Source organism: Chinchilla lanigera, unplaced genomic scaffold (genome assembly GCF_000276665.1).
Source record: "Chinchilla lanigera isolate Chin_1 unplaced genomic scaffold, ChiLan1.0 scaffold00046, whole genome shotgun sequence".
Taxonomy (NCBI): domain Eukaryota; kingdom Metazoa; phylum Chordata; class Mammalia; order Rodentia; family Chinchillidae; genus Chinchilla; species Chinchilla lanigera.
Window position 1 is genome coordinate 9,689,389 of NW_004955447.1, and position 21,538 is coordinate 9,710,926.

The 21,538-nt window shown below is 37.5% G+C and overlaps 1 protein-coding gene across 1 annotated transcript in view; it reads left to right on the top strand.

Moving 5' to 3' along the window:
• The window catches only part of LOC102004531, a 75,694-nt gene that overhangs the window by 52,928 nt on the left and 1,228 nt on the right, over window positions 1–21,538 (top strand). The window contains exon 3 of the mRNA XM_005392954.1: window positions 21,232–21,499. Within this exon, the coding sequence (XP_005393011.1) occupies window positions 21,232–21,499 (268 nt within the window). The remainder of the gene's footprint in view (window positions 1–21,231; window positions 21,500–21,538) is intronic.

The window sequence follows — 21,538 nt, forward strand, 5'->3', positions numbered from 1 at the left end:
CATTATTGTTTTGAGTTGAAATTACTGAAAATCCCAAGTAACACCATGGAAATAGCAATACGAATTTTAAATGTGCCAAGATTCAGATGAGCAATTTCAATTTTACATATTTATACTAAAGGTAAAAATAGCCCAAATGTACAAAATATAGCTATAAATAAGTCTGTTACAAATGTATTGTAAACACAGAAACCTGAAAACAACCTAACGATAACTAACCTATCTAAAGATAGTTTAAAGAAATAAAGTTTCATTGAGATCTTTAAAGAGTCATACTAACTGGTTAAGTCACCCACACTTTTTCTCACTTCATTCCTGAACAGTCTGATATTTAAACCCAAATGTGTTATCATTAATACCAGTGCCAGGGATATGGCTCAGTAGTACAAGTGCTTGCCTGGCAAGTGCAAGCTCCTGAGTTTGATTCCTGGTACCAAAAACAAAACAAAATAAAATAAAACAAAAATACCAGTAAAGTAGTATAAGTTAGGGCACATGGACTACTCTGAACATTAGATAGTCATAATTAGTTAACATTCAATAACGTCTCAAGTGAACTTCCCAATTAGAATATTAAATATGACATGGGAAGCTTTAGAGCATGAAGGGGAGAAAAAAATTAAAATCGTGCTGCCTGAGAGCCTGTAAAGATTTTCATCAGATAGGTTGTTCTGTAAGTAAGAGTCCATCCTCAACAAAATTATGACCAGGGATACAGCTCAGTGAAACAAGTGCCTGCCTGGCAAGTACATGGTCCCGAGTCTGATTCTAGAGATCAAGAAAAGAACAATTATGTATATCTCCTTGAATAATAATAATGTTTTCTGTTTTAGTTTTTTGGAAAGAGACCATGGTTGATAATAACAAATATAATTTATTACAAGAAAAAAATAGTTTACTTAATGAAATAACATTTTGAACTTAAAAAATGAGAAAAAGAAAGGAAAGAGAGAATATGGTTAGGGAAAACAGTCATATGGCTGTGGTCAGATAAAAACACTAGGAGTAAGTAAAATAATAAAATTGAACTGTAAGAGAACCAATATCACTAAAAATAGAGGACATGATAGTATTGAAATACATGATTGAAATTAATATCTCGATCTGCCTTTTTCATTCCCACTTAGTTACCATCTGTGCAGAACAGGCTCATGGCGTTGGCATTGTGCTGCATCTTCCACAAATCCTTGTAAAACTTGAACTTTCTTACACATAGATAAGAATAATAGATAAATGATCTCTACATTGCATGAGCCATTGGATTCTGAAATAAATACTGAATCTTCAGGAATATTTGCACCCAAAACTAAGATTGATCTCTCTCCCTGTCTCTCTGTCTCTCTGTCTCTCTCTGTCTCTGCATCTGTCTCTCTGTCTGTGCATGTGTGTGTTTGTGGGTAGTGCTAGAGATTAACCTCAGAGTCTTGCATTGAGCTACATCCCTGGCCTTTTTATTTTAATTTTTATTTTACATGGACCTCACTAAGTAGCTAACTTGCCAGGGTTGGGTTCAATCTTGCCGTCCTCCCACTTTTGCTTTCCTGGTGCTGGGATCACAGATGTGCACCGCAGTGCTTAGAGTGGTGGACACTCTGCTTAGAGTGGTGGACAAGATCCCATCTTGTCCACATATGCTTAGCTAATAGCCATTTTTATCATTATAATTTATATTGCTTTCATCCTATTATGTGATTTTTTAATTATTACTTAGCCTGCCATGTAGTGGATACAAAATATCAGATACATACAAAAAATGATCATATTGTCATGTCTCCCAGGAATCAGAAATTTAATCTAGTAATATACCTTCACTAGCTGTAGTGGATTGATAACCGGTGGTCAACTTATAACCCCCAGCTGAACTGAGTAAGTGTGGTGCTGGGTGTGGGAGGCCCACCTGAGGACTGTTGCCAGTAGCCTAAGAGGCAGACCTGGAGAAGAAGAAGGAGGCTGTTGGGAGCTGAGAGAGGCTGTGGGGAGCTGGCTTTCCTGATGAACTTGGCTGTTTTCATCCTCTGAGGAGCTCGGAACCTCGCTGGCACTGAGAATGGCTTCAGTTCACTTTGGAGAGTTCTGGTCCTCACTCTGAGCATTGCTTCCTGGTTCCAGAGGGGAAGATGGTGCACTGCCGGCCTCCAGGAAAAGCTTACTGCATTGGCTTCCCTGATGGGAACTCGGCCATCCTGATCATCGGAGGAGCTCGGGACCTCACTGTTGCCGAGGATGGCTGTGGTACCTTTTGGGGGAGCTCTGGTTCTTCTGAGCATCACTTCCTGGCTCCAGGGCAGATCCCTCAGCCTGCTAGCACAGGTCCTTCATCCTGCTGGCACAGACTTTGTAGATTCCACCACTGACCTTTGGGCCTTCCCAGCAGATTCATGAAACAGGTCTTCATGAGACATTGCCATGGGCTCTGGGCCTCCAGTTGGATTCATGGGAGGCACTGTTATGAGCTCTGGGTATTCAGCTCAACTCATATAGGACATTGTTGTGGGATCCAGGCCCTCAGCTGGATTCCTTGGTCTTAGTGTGTGGACAGATTCCCTGCACTCTTTTGTATACTGTTCTTTGGGTGATTACTATAAATAATCATATGAAGTATGTGTCCTGTATTATATTGTTCCCCTTGCAAAATAAGCCACAAACCAACACACTAGCAATTTTTATGCTACAATTAATATAATGCTCAGGCAAACACAAAGAAACCCAGCATAACATATACAACAATAACCCTCACACAGAACAGAACCGGCTGTGTCATAAAACATCTCCACCTTTTACTGAGATAGGTACATAACATATGGAACACTTGCAAAAGAGCTGCACATAAGTACAAAGCTTTATATTTTTTTACCTTGAACTGGTAGGATAACTTTGTACAACCTGCTAAAAGCATCTTGAGTATACAGACTTTTCCACAAGCAAGTACTCTTGTTTTGTCACCAGACCAAGGATACCTCAAAGGAGAGAAAGGAGGTTGCAAATCTACCCCTTAAAAATATGTATGCAAATTTTCAGATACATTTCAAAAAAGACTGTTGCAAAAGACCAGCAGTGTAGAAATAGTAACTGCTCAGTAAAAAGTATATAGAAGTAATTAATTTGAGATTTAAAGAACAGAGACAGTTTTTATTCATTTTATAGATTATATAGCCAACATAATGGTATCATTTTGTGTGTCTTCTTTGATGTGCCTCTAATAAGATAGTTGGAAAACATTTGTAACAGAATTGTTCACAAAATACTTGTAAAAATCAGTTAAAATAAATAGATCTTTGAAAAACTTTCCAAGTCCAGATATCAAAGCTTTATAAAATTGAAATTCCATTTTTGTGCATCTACAGAGTCAATATGTCCTCCTTACTGTCCCATGAGAGGTATACCAGATGACTCAGGCACAAATAAGCTGCATCAAGTGTCTTTACATACTATGTTTCATGCTGTTTATTTTTTTATCAGAATACTAAAGTTACCTGTCTTCAGTAGCATTATTAGATAATTTGACACTCAACTACAATGAATCAACTCATTTATTCAATAAATTTTCCTATATTTCACAGTTGTGAGGTCACATTAACTTGCTAACTTAACATACTAACTTTAAGCATAAGCTAATGAGTATTATTCTCATTAGTTAGATATCTGTGGGTTTTAAAATCTTGAACTGAATAGTCATAATTTACACATAATTTAATAAGTAAAAACTGCTAATGAGTGATAATATAACAAATTAAGATATAAAATTTGATTGGTACTTTGAATTTAACTTAATTGGTAATTGCTAATCTAATTAATAAATGCAATAAAACTTGTGAAGTGTTTCATCTGGGAAAAGAGAAAAATGCAACAATGCCAACAAAAGAAAAACTAATAAAGATCTTAATTTGGCTTGCCTGCCAACGTAAGACCCAAATTTATAAACAGAAATCTCCTCAGAAGAGATCATTTAACCTACAGCAATGCTAAGTCTGTCCCAGTATGTGGTATGAAGGTAAGCATTTTGTTAATTTATAAAGAACAAATGAAATGTGCTTATCTGTGTTTGACAGTAATAATAGTTGTGAAAGTTTATTAATAAAGAGAAAAATGAAAATGCAGATTGAAGAGCAGCTATTCCCTGATAGGGAAGAGTTGCTGGGAGACCTTGAGAAAATTACTGACACAGGTCATAACACAGGGACCTCTATTCTCAAAAAGTATATGGCGTGAATTACCTGCAGTATGTCACACAAAATCTAACAGGTTGCATATGCTCTTTCCAAGAGACATAGTACATATCTGCACATTCTCTGTCAGAAGTCCTTTTATTTAAAAGCCTTCCTTGCTCTTTGATATAGAAAGTAATTGCAGCTCTTAGTTACTTTCTCATTGCTGGGACAAACACGCATCAGCCTCAAGTTAAAGGAGGAAAGGTTTATTCTGGCTCACAGCTCTCAGAGGTTTCAGGCCATAGTCAGCTCGCTGCAGGACAGGGTGTCGTGGGGAAGGGGCACGGCAGTCAGGAAGCAGTGAAACTCCCTTCTTTTCTCCCTTTTTATTCTAATCAGGCTGCAAACCTATGGGCCGGCACCACCCACAGCCAAGGTCGTGGTCCCTCTTTACTAAGTCCATCATCCATACCCAGAACTATGCTAAATCAATCAATGAGCTAATCCACTATTGCAGATGCATGGCCCAGTCACCACCCCAAAGCCCCACCTATGAGCACATGAGGTTTTGGGAGGACACCTGAATATAAACCATAACAAAGAGTAATTTGTCTGTGTCTCAATTGTCACAGCGCTGAGATAAAGTTTCTGTAAACAGTTCAGGTACTCATTTATGGACTCTCTAAGAGTATCACCACCAATGAGTTAAACTTGCTGGAGTGCAGCACCAAGCAAGACAGAAAGAGCTCTGCCTTCTGCAACCTTCCATGATAGTAGATGCGAAATACCATACATAAACTGATGTACTCTATGATGTAATGTCACAAGGCATCAATGCTAGGAGAAAAGTAAAGTCAGATCACTGCCGGGTGGGTTTCTTTGTAGAACTAACATTAGAATAGTAACTGTACCGAGAAGAGGCATTTCAGGATAAATATTTTCCAAAGAGAATGAATATCAAATGTAAAGGATGGTTCAAGGAGTCTGTTTGATTTGCTCATAGAGCAGTAAGATCTTTGTGCCTATCACAGAGCAACACGGAGGGAGCGTGGAAGATGGTAAATTTAGGACAGTATGTAGGAGTTAATCACATGGGTGGTTGTAAACCTCAGGAGCATTTACATTTTCTCCAGGCAGAGTAAAGAAATGGGGAGGGGAAGCAAGATGTTTACTGCAATTACTGCAATTGCTCATATTTTTGCTCAAATACTGCAACTGCTGCAACTACTCATATTTTTAAAGGATCATCTGATTGTTGTGAGAAGAATCTTTTGAATCTGTGAACAATAATATAAACACACTGAAGTAGTTACAATAATTGAGGTGAGAAATTCTGGTGACTGCTCCTGTGTAACAGCTCTGGAGAGGATGAGAAGTGAAATTTGAAACATATTTTGAAGTAGAGCCAACAAATCTTGCTGTTTGATAGGGTTCAAGATTGAAAAGATTTGATTATCAATGTGATACAAAGGAAGTACAGAGTTCCTTCTTGCTTTTAGCCTAACAATTGAAACTCTCATGTACTTAAGTAAAGAGCAGAGATTTGTGATGAAGAGAAGATAAGCTCTTTTTTGGGTGGGTGGAGGATGATTATCAAGAATTATATTTTAGACATGTTAATTTCAGTTTCTCTTTTAGACAGTCAAGATAACATGTAATGTATAGGGTAAGATATATTAGCTTAAATATCAGGGGCAAAATCAAATCTGAAGAAATTTATTTGACAGTAATACACATTTTATCATAAGATAATGTCTGAGCCACAGAAATGAATTATTACCTTGACAGCTCATGCAAATAACTAAGAAAAAGGGATGATGTTCTAGCTGACTTGTGCGTGTGGGTGTGTGTAAATGCATTTGGCCTCTTGTTTCTGATACTCACTAAGACTACACATGGAAAATAAAAGTTTACATATGATTCAATTTCCTTGTACAAATGCATTTCCAAAGGAATGGCATAGCTTCCAGAACAATGCTATTTTTATGTACAATTTGCATAATATATTTGATAAGAGAAAAAGCATATATTATTCTTAGTGTGCTTTTTCTCAGATATTTATATGATTCATTTCTTTATAAAAGTTTTCCTATAGTTTTTCAATTTATGATGGAATCGCTAGCACTGGGCCTGCCTTCCAAGGTAAATAACCATGGAACTGAACAAAATTTATGAATATATATTTTCGTATACTGGATAAAGGACAGCACAGAGCAGTGCTCTTTAAGGAAAGCAAACCCCATGAGGTAAGCTTCCTATCCACCTGAGCTTTCCACGGGGGATGTTCCTGGAAGCACTGAGAAGAGAGAGAGGACTCCGCAGAGAAGGTTTTCATTCAGGTGAGAAGGTGGAGATCAGCTGGGGCAGCAGAAGAGAGGTTTGTACAGGCAACCAGGAGAATAAAATGGTATACCATGTAGTCAGCAGAATTCTAAAATGAACTCTGAGATCCTGTCTTCTGGTGCATACATCCACATAGATCCTGGGGCTGTAAATCGGACATCTTTTATTCCCATGATTAATTTGTGTTATATGGAAAAACGGAATCAGAGAAAGAAACTACTGAGGATATGCCTACTCTGTCTAGGTCGAGTCCTTTAATCTTCCCCAGCTGGACACAAAGGCGGCAGTCAGAGACATTCCCTTCACGGGAAAGTGAGGCAACACGTTCTAAAACCCCTGCAGCCTCCACGTGGCACAGAATGCAGGCGAGCTTCAGAGCCGAGAGTGGCACCTGACCTACAGCCAATTAGAAAGCAGAGATCTCGACCCTATGATCACAAGAAACCACATTTTTTTCAATAACCCAATTGAGTTTAGAGGTGTTCTACAGATTTCCAGAGGGGAACATAGCCCAGAAAGTTTTGTATTATCTGTTTCTTTGTAAGAGTTTTTTTTTGAGTTACATCTTATATGCTGAGTAACTACTTTGAAGATAATGACACACCATGTATTATCTACTGTTATCCTCTTTTTAAGGTATGAAATTTTGTTTTATTTTTTCATAAAATAAAATATACTTAATTTCATTATTTTAAAATGTAAGGAAGTCAGGGATATAGCTTATAGTCAGGGATATAGGTGGTTCAGCACCTGCCTGGCAAGCACAAGGTCCTGAGTTTGAATCCTGGTACCCCAAAATGAAAGACAAAAATAAGAAAATAAAAGGTTAGGAAAGAACCCAGCCAGTCTATTGCTGGACGTCTAAGCTTCAGAAGTTAAACGAATAAAATTATGTTATTTTACACACTGCTAAGTTTGTGATTATTAGTTACATAACAATAGAAATATAACAGAGCCATCACTATCCAACTCTGCCATTTGACCAAGACTTGGCTGTTTCTCACAGGCTGAGATTCTGAGGACCAAGGAGGAGCACTGATGCTTGAAAGTGAGCCGATCAACAGCAGCGGTCACACAGTGCTGAGGTCCTGGCATGGTCAAAGTACAAAGGACCTCGGAGTACTTGGCACTTCTGGCTGAAACCCCAGAACAGTCACTCATCTGAGATAAGAAATGGTCACCCTCTATGGCTAAAGATAAAAGTGAAATCAACATTCATGAATAACCAAGACAAATTTGATGATATCGAAACATCTCCCAAGTAATTCCACTGAATTCTACACTAGAATTCTATTCAAAGCTCTTAAAGAATAACAAAATAAGCAGTGCTCTCTATAGCACAACGTTAAGAAGAACCAATATGTAACAAAAACTCAGTAAGGCAAAGATTCATGAAAATATGAAAACAATCAAGGAATGGGGGAGACAGCCAAAGAAATAGAACAGAAAAAGACTGATATTAGAACAAGTACACAAGAAATTTAAAGAGTATAATTATGTGTAAAAATTCAAAAGGAAAGAAAAACATGCAAATTAACTAGGAATTTCAGCAAAGACATGCAAAAATGTAAAAGGAAGCAAATGAAAATCTCAAAATTTAAAAGTGCACTATCCAGTATGAAAAGCTTAGCAAGACGGGTTAAAGAACATACTGAAAACTCTGAAATGCATGTTCAGTCAGCAAGAAAACAAGATAATGGAAGTTATCTTATCTAAAAAAGTAAAGAAAAATTAATCAGAATGCACGAGTCTTGTACGTCTTGTAGAATAACTGCAGGTGATCTAGCAAGCATATAATTTGCATTCCTAAAAGAAATGAGTGAAAACAAATTGGTTAGGAAAAATATTTGAAGAAATAATTGCCAAAATATTCCATATTTTAAATTCAATCAACAGACCCAAAAACTTAAGTGTGGCAAACAGAAAATGATACTCAAGTGTATTACACCCAACCTGTTAAAAGCCTATTAAAAAACAGCAGGAAACAAAAAGCAATCTGCACAAATTCTACTGTTTATTTAAAGAAATGCAAAGTTTTCTCAAAGTGTGTAAATGTAGAATTCCATATCCAATAAAAGTGATGCTGCAATAAAAATACATTTAATTAAACCAAAAATGAAAAGGAATTACTAGAAGACTTGAACCAAATGATCTATAATGAATGCTAAATAAAAAACTTTAAAACAAAATGACAGAAAATTATAAACATGTTAAGTAGAAAAATAGTATTCTTCTTTAATTTTATTGAAAGATACTACCTAAAGCATGATGAGGTTATGATGAATACAAAAGTAAATTTTATGACAAAAATAACAAAAAATTAAATACAGACAGAGCAAAAAGCAAATAACAAAACAGTAGATCTAAACCAAATCATACCAATAATTGCATTACACATAAATGTGCTTAACATTTATAATTTATATTTACACATAAATGTGCTTAAAATGATAAGATAGAGACTATCAGGGTAAAGAAATTCAATAACATTTTCTATTAATATCTCCATTAAATATAGTTATAAATATGAGACAAAGATGTAGGGAAAGACAAATTATGGAAAAAATGTACTTTACCAACAATTTAATTTAACACTAAAAAGGCCAATGTAAGATGAGGCAGTATTTCCAAGATAAATAAATATATCTCAAAAGACAAAGGAAGACTATTATCTGAAAAGCATAGCACTTTGTAAATATATAGACCTAAACTATGGAAATTCAAAATATATACAGAACTAAAAACAGAAATGCAAAAATATAAAACCTTATCTAGTCCTAACCTCATTCCTAGTAATTTGTGGAGTAACTAAAGTAAAAAAATCATGAGGATATGTAAATGTGTTATCAACATGATTCATATTCACAGAACCTTACACAGTACACCTAAAGATAAACATTAGCACATCTATCAACCACACTAGTATTATTCTCCAACACAAAGAATACACTGAGTCATGAAATAAGTTGCAATAAATTCCTAAATAAAAATGTGCACAGAATGTTCTGTGATCATATCTGAAATAAATATAACATCAATACCAATGCTATATCAGGAAGTTTTTTATATTTTGAAATTGACACAGGATAGTTAACATAGTTGATCTACTGTCTTCTATTTCTTTGCTGAAAGAAACAGTTAATGAGTCCTTGATTGATCAATATTGCATGTCTCTATTTGTTTTCATGAGAAAACATTTTAAAGATAATATGTAATACAACAAGCATTGTTAATTTCCTACCACTTTGTTGGTAACTGTGTATTGTCTGTACTGTTCTCTTGCTATTTTGTAAAAGGTTATCTGTCTGTTAATGTTTTCCTCCTTTTATTTTTTAAAATAAAAAAGGAAATTGAATAACACACTGCTAAGTCATTCATGGACTGAAAAAGAAATCACAAGGAAAAAAATTTTCATACTGAAAAATACAATAATTACCACATAATCAAAAATGAAGCAATAGAAATATTGCATGTAGACTTGCAACTTTAAAAGAAAACTTCCTTGATTTATAAAGCCAATACTCTAAGCTTGTAATTTAAAATTAAACCTAATATCAGTAGATTAATAAAATAAGAAAGCTAAGAGCAGAAATCAATGGTACTAAAAACCAAGACAAAATATGTTTAAATGAAAAAGAAAACCATAGAATTGGGGGATATTATTGATAATACATACTCTGATATATATGGTTCTCAGTACATGCAGCTGAAGTGCATGTATCTCTCAAAGGATTTATATCTATAACAAATAAAACATGTTAGAAATAAATTATCAATAAAACAATATTAGTGCTAAAAATTTTCACAAAACATTTGACTAGATATTTCACAAAAGACAGGTAGAGAGGTGCTACTAAACATAGGAAAAGTTGAATCATTCATCTGCTCAGGGAAAGATCAATTGAAACAAAATGAGATATATCCTTTTATGCACACTAAAGTAACTGAAATTTAAAGACCCTGAAGTATTGCCGTGACTTGAAAAAGCAAACTGCTAATACATACAACTTGTATAAATCTCTGTAAGATTATGCTGATCAAAAGCAGGAGACATAAATGTTTACAACTTCATTTCCTTGCAATTCAGCTCAGTGGCTCTTGTGGTAAAGACTGACTACAGAGTTCAGGTGGGAATTTCCTGAAACGCTGGAATTACTCAATTCCAAACAACTCAAAACTTGGTTTCTTTAGGCACATGATTGGTATCCCATGCTTCCTGGCACCCCACGCCAATTAGCAACTTATTTTTATATTTATGGATAATCTATCCCTGGGCATGTCTGATCTCTTGTCCAGTTCTGAAAAATCATGTAACCAATTTTTCTTTATTTATTCATTAGCTCTTTAAAAATAGTATAATAAAACCTCAAAAATAGCTACATTCTACAACATGTCATGGGGAAATAGAGGCAGCCTTGCAAGAGAAGACATATTTTAATTAACATAGAAAAACTGAAGGGGCCATGAAGTAAGGACAAAGGATATTGGAATTGTGATATATGGTGCAGATTTATGGCAGTGAAGCAGTTAATGCCAGCCCAACCCAAGTCCTGAACTATGACCTTGCAATGGCAAACAGAACAACTGAAAGAGCACGCAGGATTTGGAGGCAGGTTTATTTAAATGGGCAGGCATTGATCAGGATCATTCCCAAAATTTCAGGCCTTGATCTCTGGTGATCTAGGGCTTATATGGGATAAACAAGCAGGAAGTACAGAGGCAGAATGGCCTGTCAGTTGGGGATTGGTTTTTACAATATGCATCACAGTGACCAGCCATTTTTACGAGACAGAAGTTAACAGGAACTACAACCAAAAATATTACCTGGGCAACTGGCAAACTGAAGTATACTGGTGTGGTGGGGGCATCTTCTGCCACCTTTCTTCTCTCTTTTATTTTCCCTGCCAAATCTCTTCTGGGCATTTTACATGCAATCTTTTGAGACAAGGCCCAACTACAAGCAATAACATCAGAGTTGTCAGTGATCCTTCAAAGGGTGATAACTAAGGTCCACAAGACTGTCCTACTATAGAGTTTTTTCCTAAGTTGTATTTAGGAAAAGACATAATTTAGTCCTATCTGTTCTGTAACATTATTCTGGCAAGGTAGTGAGGGAATTAATCTGATCTAGGAGAATGTCCAATATTCCTTGGACACTCATCAAAACTTAGTCAAGTATTTGATTGATTGCTCTGTTTTCTTGGGGTAACTGTAAGACAAAAATCGCAGTTCTCAGAGGGGCAAGGAAGAAAAGATTGGGGTAAGTAGCAGAAAAATCTAGGGGAATAGGTATGAAGCAATCCTTTGAACAGTGTCCTCAAGCCTCAGCCATGAATAGATTGGTTAGCTTCTGGTGTGACCAGAGTGGGGCTTTGAGTGCATCATCTCCCCAGAGTGAGCCTCAGAGGGGCTGTCTAGGTAAATTCTCCAGTGGATCTCAGGCTGGATTTCTGAAACTTGTAGAGGTACTTAATATACACCTGGGTTATATGTGTGGGAAGGAATGTCTACAGGTATAGCTGGTCTTTTAACTGGTTACAGGCTTTTTTAATTTTAAATAGAAAAGAAAACAAAATAACAACAACTAAGACAAAAACAAGGCAACATAATAAAATGTTACAGAATTTCAAAACAAGGTGATAGGAAGTTAATAATGATTATTATGGTACATTTTGTTCTTTTCAATGAAGTTGCTCAGATTACCAGGCGAAAGAATGCAAGATTGGTCAAACAATTAAAGAAAACAAAAAATAATAATAAAACATTAGAAATAGTAAAGAGTTTCACTAATCAAGATAGTAGGAATTGAACAATGGTTGCTATATTTCATATTGTTGTCTTCAAATTTGTTGTTCACATTACCAGATATAATCATACAAAATTGGTCAAGAAAAGAAAAATTTAAGCATTAACTATTCCTTTCAATAAACAAATAGACATCAGCAGTACAATTATCCCAGCTATCCTTGTATATCTATATATATTTTTCTCTTCCTTCTTTCTTCTTTTTCTCCTTTCCCTCATCCTAGAAAGAATGGCCATCATCAAGAAGACAACAAATAACAAATGCTGGAGGGGCTGTGGGATAAAAGGAACACTTCTCTACTCTTTGTTGGAGTGTACAACCATTATGGAAATCAGTCTGGAGATTCCTCAGAAAACTAGGATTAGAGATCCAATTCAACCCAGCTATTCTCCTTCTGGGTATTTTTCCCGCAAGATTGAAAACATCATACCACAGTGATGTATGTGCACCCATGTTTATAGCAGCACAATTTGTCATAGCTAATCTTGGAAATAACCCAAATGCCCATCAACCAAGGATAGATAAAAAAGATGTGGTAGTTTTATACAATGGAGTGTTACTCAGCTATAAAAAGATAAACTTGAGGCTTTTATTAGAAAATGGATGCAACTAGAGACTACACTCACAAGTGAAATAAATCAGACCTGCATGTGTCGACATCATATTGTCTTCCTAGTGAAAGAACCTGAAAAAGTAATATTGTGGAAGTGAAAGAAGTTGCTCAAATTGAAGGTACAAGCTGTTTTAGCAGGTTTCTGTTTTATTTCTGTGTAATAAATGAGGAGAATCGACTATACTGCACAAGGTCAGGGCAAGTGACACAGATGCTAGAACTTGTGCTTGCTTTAGGGTTATGGGTGCCAGCCCTGTGGATCGAGAGTGGGTACAGGTCTGGCTATGATATTCTAGGAGTACTAGGTAAGGTTTTCTGGGTGTGGTTGATTTGCTTAGTCAATTGGATCCTCTGCGTAGGCTTCAGTATCTGGATCAAAAAATTTTATGTGAAAGTTTGGTGTCCTTGGTGACAGGTTTACAAACAGCAGCAGGAAGCAGCTTGCTGTGCAGATCACCTGCAGGAGAGCTTTGGTAAAAAATAGCTTTATCCAAGCTGATCACAGTATATATACCCTGTTGGATTTCATTTCTAACAGAGCTACATTTATCCATAAACTGGCTGTCCTCAGCGTCTGTCAGCGGGTTTATTCTACAGTTATTCAGGAGGTTCACTGTAGCATGTGCCACCTGCATAGTTAGGTCTTGGTCTAAGAGGAGCTTGTTGAGTTTTTTTTTTTTTTTTATCTGAACAACAATGGCTGTTAGAGAACAGAGACAACAGCAGGAAGCAGCCCTGAGTGGCTGGTATTTGCACAGATAGGCCATTTGGTTCTCCCAGGTTCTGACAGTCTGAAAAAGATCATTGTTTTTGTGAACTCAAGGATCCAGACTTTATACAAACAGAAGCTCCAAGAAATTTGTGGAGTTTTTTTTTTTTTTTTTTGTAACCAGTTTCTACCAGATATTGTTGAAGAGCTTTGTATCTTTCCTACAGGCAGCTTGAGTGTCATTAATCAGAAGTGCTTTTTTAAAGAATAAATGAGATTTTGAACTTCTGGGAGGTTGAGTCCAGGTCAGCTGCAAAGAGGTCCTCATTGACAGGAGCAAATTGGAAGCAGAAAAAGGCAATTAGGTCCAGGCAGCTGTCCCAACAGGCTATTGGTTTCAGGAGACTGAGGCAATGTGTAGGGAGGTCAATTGCAGAAGAATTTGGCCAGTGAGAGATCTTGCTTTACATGCAGAAGAAGTGTATTTTAGCAGTTTCAAACTCTGCTATTTTTTCTCAAGGGACCATAACAGCAAGCAGGAGGGACAGAGAAACAGGTTGTGTTGGAGAAAAGGTGTTGGTGACTTGGCCTAGTCTGTTGTTAGACCTCCCTTCCAAAATAGAGGGAGAGTTTTTAACCCCTCGTGGCAATTGAGTCAAAGTGAGTTGTATCTTGTCTCAGGATATTCACAGTTGAAAGGGCTTCTGTGAGCAACTTGCAAGTAAAGGAAGGTATCTTTTAAAGCTAGACATACAAACCAGGTAGCATCTGGGGGTAACAGCCCAAAATGGTGTACTGGTCAGGAACCACAGCTGTAAGGTAATGGGTGAATTGTTGACAGCGTAGAGAACTTGCACTGGTCAGCAATCCCCATTGGACATTTTTACCAGAGGAGAGAAGTATTCCAAGGAGATTAACAGTCCATCAGGATCTTGAACTGCTTAATGTGGCTGAGGTATGGCTTGATCATGGTTGGTGGTTAGGCCCAGAGGTGAGTATTGGCTTATACTTCTGGGAGGAGAATCTTCAGGACTCCAGGATTGCAGTTATCTTTCTGAGGCTAATGCAGGCCATTTCTTCCCCTCAGGGAACAAATTTAAAAGTGCAGGATTAAACAAGAGGGAGGCTGACTGGCTTGGTGGAAATGAGATGGTCACTTCTAACTTTAAAGAGGAGGTCTCTTCCTAGAAATAGAACGGGGACTGGCTTATATATAATTCATGTTTAATGAGATGTCCCCCAGGCTGTAAGTTTGTACCTAGCAGAAGGGGCAAGAAACAAAAGTCCTAGGTACCCTGGTGGAGGTAACTTTTTGATAGAGGGAATTTTTGAAGGCAGAAATTTCTGTTCCATTGTCTACTAGGAAAGTCACAGGTTTGTCTCTGACTTTTACAATGACTGCATACTCTCCAGTGCCCAATTTGAGCTTAGTCTGTCGTATCTATCCAGGCCTGATGGGGTGAGGAGAGATTCAGGTAGAGCTGGGCCTGGATAGTCAGGTCTCTTTGTGTCTTGCAGATGGAGGGGGCATTTATGTTTTGTTGTCATATCCCTTTAGGTCACAGCCAGAGGGTATAGTAATATATCAGACTGGATATTTTTCACAAACACCAGGTACTTTTCTTTCAGGTATTAGTGATTGATAGACTTTTTGTCCCCCTTTTTAATGTCTGTAAGAAGTGCTTGACTGGGTGACTTTTAGAAAGGCAGGGTGACCTTCAGAAAGGGCATGGCAACTCATTCATCAGTGCTGACAGTCCAATTTTTCCTCAGTCAAGATGTGGAACTCAGAAGGAATTGCTGACAGTCATCTTGGGTGGACCTTAGATGACACTATCTGACCAGGATAGACATAGCTACGAAGCAGAAGTTTTCAGGGGAAGGCCTCTATGGCTGAATGCAGACAATGGCTCCTTGGAACCAGTACAGTTGGCTGGAAGTAGACAAGTCAGTTACAGGGGATGAAGTTACAGATGTTGACAGCAATTGCGGTGGTCGACATGGATGCCAAGGTGGAATTCTCAGGAAAAATCGGCCCCTTTTTTCCTTTTTTTCTTGAGATGCAGGGAGCAGTTTGGTTTCATTTTTAACTCCATAAAGGCCCTTTCTCCTGTAATCAGGGACTGTGAGTTTGACTAATTAATTCCCATCTCTGACTTCCTAGGTGTGTGTTGTATACCTGTGAACAATGGCACAACAAAGGGTTGGTGCCCCTTGGAGAGACCATTCAGGTGCCCATCTAGCCATGCCCCTCACAGGGACTTAGGGGCAACTTAGCTAAGGAGGGTGCAAGCCTCCATTATGCCGTGTGTCAATCACTACAGGACCACAGGTGAGGGCCCAGCCACAGCAACCGTTACTTCCCAGTCTTGGTGCAGATGAAGCAGCCAATACAGAGCATTCCACTACACACTCACTCAATAGGCACTCCGACAGTACACATTCCAACCCCCTTCCCTAGAGGGTGGTCTTCACCAATGAGAGTTGATCAGACTCCCCTTCTGCTTGAGCTGAGCAGGACTGACAGACAGTCACTAGGCTGACCTGGCGAGTCTTACCAGTATCAGGCAGGCAGGCAGACAGACAGACAGAAAGATTACGCCCTCCTCCCTTTGGAGTCTAATGTAAGCTGCTTGAGTGGCAAGCCAGGAATCCTTCTCCAGCTCTCTGAAAGGACTCAAGAAATTTCAAGTGTGCACCTTCCTGTTGGGACCTGAGAGGTCCTTGCTCCATCCACGAGTACCACAACTGGTGATCAAAGAGGTCAGCAAAGTCAGTCTCCTAGCCAGTGCCCCAGATGCCAGGGCAAGCAGAAACACCAAAATGACATCCAGGATTTGCAGGCAGAGGGCTGCAAGGAAGAAGCACAGAGGAAAAAATGACTTGTCAGTTAGGAATTGGTTCTAGCAATATGCATCGTAGTAACAAGCCATGCATCACAGTAACCAGCAGTTTCTAGGAGACAGGAGCAACCAGAACTGGAACAGGAACTATTGCTTGGACAACTAAGGAACTGAAGTATAGTGGCTAGGAGGTGGGCATCCTCTACTACAATCCGATCCCATCTGCAAAGGCTGAACCAGTCTCAGAAAGGATTAAGGCTTTTCTTACTAACCTTTTAGGATTGCTAGTCAAAATTACATATAATTTTATACAGGTAAAGGATATAAGACACATATGCACAGATACAGTATACATGTATATACAGATACAACCTATATACAAAAACACATATATGAACATCAGTTATAGTTACTACAACAGAAGCCAGTAGACGTATCTCAGGCCTTCATGATACAGTCTGTTTCTTCTACAGTGGAATAAAAAATAATTCAGTAACATTTTAAGTTTCCTCCTACATTAAATCTTTTATAACCTGTAGATTAGACTAAAATTTAAGTTACTGAATATACATTTTGTTATGTACATATAAGACATACTATAAAACCTATCTTAGAAGAGAAACATTTTCAAATAAAAAAAGAAAATATATTCCCTACACGTTCATATCTCACATACTTTGGTATTTAGTAATGTCAGTTTCTAAAATATAGATATTGGAAATCATTAGCATGATATTATCCAGATAGTTTGACATTATCTGAGGAAATCTGGATTCAATAATTAAAGAATGTTCATACAATACTTAAAAGTATCTCGGAATCAAAGGACTTCTTATTTTTTTATTAATTTTGTTATTTATTTTTTTATTTTGAAAATAAAAGGAGGAAAACATTAACAGACAGACAACCTTTTACGAAATAGCAAAAGAACAGTACAGACAATACAGAGTTACAAAAAAAGTGATAGGAAATTAACAATGCTTGTTGTATTACAGGACTTTTTAAAGATACTAAATTGATGGTGCTGTATTCAAGTTATCAACAGATAAACTACAATATTAAAAGCAATTACTTCAGTCCTGTTTTGCTAGTAAGGTAAACAAGCATCCACTTACAAGTAAGTATAGGCAACAGGCAGTGGGTTTTAGTAAGGGAGGACAGATAGTTTAGATAACACTTGCTGAAAGAAAACACCCAGAAATTTTTACCTCTAGTTTATACAGTACAAATACTTTCATAATCAATTTATATGTCCTTATTTTTTCACCAAAAATTCCTATTTTTTTAACCTGATTATTTCTGGTACCACAACCAAACTTGAACTTAGTTCATTGGTCTGTCTGCTTTCCCCTGTACACCATTCCCTGTCTTATCATTACTTAATTAACTTTGTTATTCATTGGTCATCCTGCCTTCAAAATATTAACCTTTATTTACTTCACTTGATTATTTACATTCTGGACCTGTAGACATCATTGGAGAAAAATTCATGATCCAGAAAACTCATATTTGTTCACCAAACTCAAATGAATACCCAAGAAATTTGACAACACAATCATCTTTTCCTCATTTTTACTCTCCACAACACTGATGTCGAAGCTTCGTTACTCCCCTTAACCCCCTGACAGACCTTCACAAATAAATAGAAATTGCCAGATCAGAACAATTCTGAACATTTTACCTGTATCTGTACATGTTCTTTGTTAACTTTATCCTGTTAAAATTGAACTAGGCAAAGCCCCTGCTATGTATAATCTCATTTCCCAGAAGAAAAGGATATATTTAGTTATCTTCTCCTTTGTGTATAACAACTCCCTGTCTGCTTTCCCCTATATAGCCTTCTTTAAATATCCTTCACTTTTTTCCAGATAAAAAAAAATCAGATTTCCTTATGCAATTATAACTCTTTCTTATTAACTCATATGTATTAAAATATTAGGCACATGGTTTGGTTAGAAGTATATAGATTGACCACAACAAGGATCCATGATTGTTTTTCTGTTGAATAAGGAAAGGTAAATTGGAAAAGAGCTGGTGTTCATACTTCATACCTGTTTTCAGACTACTTAGAAATACAGACAATGGCTGCCTGTTAGAAACAAAGTATTAAGAATAAGTTTGTGGAAGAAAAATGCTGAGTTCTTTGTCTGTCAAAATTACTGAAGTTTGAGAGATTTTTACTTGTCAACAATGATTCAGATAATCCAGATTTTATTTGATAAAATATTTCTTTTGCTATTGATATTTTTTGCTTCCTCTGAAACTGTTATAGTATTGTTTTAAATAAAATTTAATGTAGACAGTAAGTTCTTCTTACAATAGCAGCTACTATTTGTATCAGTTCTCAGAGTCTATGTGAAAATGTATTTTAATGAATATATATATATTTTTTAAAAGCTACCTACCATTGATACAGAGAACATTTGAAACATTTAAAGATAGATAACTATTTGAATCATAGTTTTCTGTAATATTTAAACATTTTCTTTCTTATGCTAGAAACATTTTTCACTGAAGACAAATAAGCTTTGAAAAAATATGTGTTATATCATGTTTTGCATACTTCACACCTTCCTACAACATTTATCTTTATCAAAATTTTCATATGCAAAATATCAGACTATGTCAAAGTACCTTTTTTATAAACACTCATTAACTAAATATTTCCCATGTGCCGCATTTTTATATTTGGGTCCATATAGTTTTTCAACCCATTTCTTCCTGAGGCCTGCTGTCTACCAAAATCAGGGGAACTCCAGGGAATATCTGTTGTTTTTGCTGTCTGGAATTCTCAGAGAAAAAGTCCTACTTTTCTCCTCACTCTGCTTTGCATCTGTTCAAATTGATTTCATCTCACAGGTTGGCATCACCTAAACCTGGAAATGTGAGCTCTGTCTCCCAGACCACAGAGATGGTTAGGTGAGGGGCACTGAAGGAAAATTAAGCTCATGAGATGAAGCATATTTTGCTCTAATTTCTGGAGAAGATATTTCTTCCTCGCCTATGAGACCTGAGATTGTGTAAGAGATGGAGCTTATGTAATCATCTTATAACTGCTTGGAACCTAAGACACAAAAGCAAGCCAAGAAATGACAAAGAATGAACTGTGTTCTATAACATTGCTTGAATCCTGAAATAAGACCTTCAGTTAGACTTTCTCAGTACAGGATTCAATAAATTTAATTTTTATGTAAGTCAATTTTAATTGGGATTCTGTCATTTACAATATTAAGGATCTTGCCTAAAATGGAAAAAATACTCTCTTAGCCTAAAAAGGTATAGGATATCTGCCAACAAATACATCTGTTTCAGATTATACATGTAACAGAAAGATATCCTATGATGTGTGGATGTAGGACCATGAGTTTCGAGGAAAACACTGGGTCTCTCAACAGAATAGAGGTCTAGAGCTGATATTAAAACAATGAGAATCCTTGGTAGTAGAAAATGTGAAATCTGGAGGCACAATAAATCCTAAGAACCAGAAATAAATACTAAGGTAACACACAGAGAGGTATCTTTCTACAATTTGCAAACTGACTCAGAGTGATATTAAGGGCATCTCACAATTTGGCAATAACATGGTATGTGCAGTGACATGACATGACTTGTATGTGACAGGAGTGTTGAATATTGAAGTGAAATGAGGCGAGAAGGCTAGAAACTCCTGCCAAAGGATCCAGGTACTCTGAAGTATGTGTCAAGATGGACCATTTCGCATCTCACATGTACCCATGGTGATACCTCTTTGGTAGGGTACATTCAGAGAAGCCAGTAGAAGGTTTTGAATAAAATCAATCTCAGAGAAAAGGAAAAATAGACGACGAGTATATGCAAATGAAGAAATTATAAACTGATAAGGCAAGGCAATACAAATCAGCTTTCCATAGACAGCTGACCTAAAACCATAAAACTAGATGTCCAGGTGGAGCAGAAATTCCCTGCTTTGTAATTTACTGTTGTCAAGTGAGTTCTTTGTCTACTATTCAGAGAGAGTAGTAAGACTGAAGGGCAGGACCCAGTACAGCAGTTTTCAGTCACATCTCTGCAGTCTTCTTGGGACTCTGTACAAAAACAGGAAAAAGATGACATTTTAACACATCAAGGAGACAACATGAGAGTTGGAACATTTTGAGCTGTAAGAAAACCTAGGGCCAGGGCTATATTGCTCAGCAGTACAAAGTGCCTGCCTAGGAGGCACAAGGTCCCAAGTTTGATTCCTGGTACCAAAAACAAAACAAAACAAAACACCTAGATCATATTGTGTTCACTGCACTTTGAGTGCAGTCCATGGTCAGAGCCATGTCCATCATGCCTCCTCCCACCATCTCCAATCTGAAATGGAACTAGAGGGACCCAAGAGACTGGAAACAGAGTAGAAAGCAGAGCGCCTAAAGGAGAGGCGCTTTCCACAGGACAAGAAATTGAAGTGGATTCAAAGTTAAGGGAAAGGGAAGGAAACAGCAAAGTGCCACGCCAAGAAACAGCCTTTGCTTAATGACACCATACAGCCAAGTGGCCTTAATGGTAGCAATTTAATGCCCTAGGTTCTCTGGAACAGAGGTCCTGGAGGGAGTGGATGTACAGGACTATTTAATGGTACAGAAAAACACTACCGAATCTCCAATGCTCTGTGGACCTTTTTGGGAGTGATTCACTTTTGGATCTAAAAAGAGACCACATGTGGAGTGAAGGCTGTGAGGGTCCCCAAAGCCTGGCCCCACAGAGACGCCTTGAGCTGCAAAGGGCCAGATACTGATTGGACCCAGTGGCCGACTGATCAGGAGCTGTGCCCAGGCCTCCAAAGCTGAGCTGTTCTGCGTAGCACCCGGCACCTGCTCACCGTGCACGCAAGCTGTGGATGGGAAGGAGGTCTGCAGCCAGCCTGAGCGCGCCCTGTGTGGGCAGTGCGTGTGCTCCTGCTGGTGCTGCGGCGCCATGGCCTGTGCCCTGCGTGGCGTTGTGGACTGTAGCAATGTGTGCGAGAAGGCCCTGTGTAACAGCTGCGCCATGTTCAAAACCCGAGGCCACGTGTCTGTGAGGAGCTTGTGTATGTGTGTTTTGTACTTTGAAAAC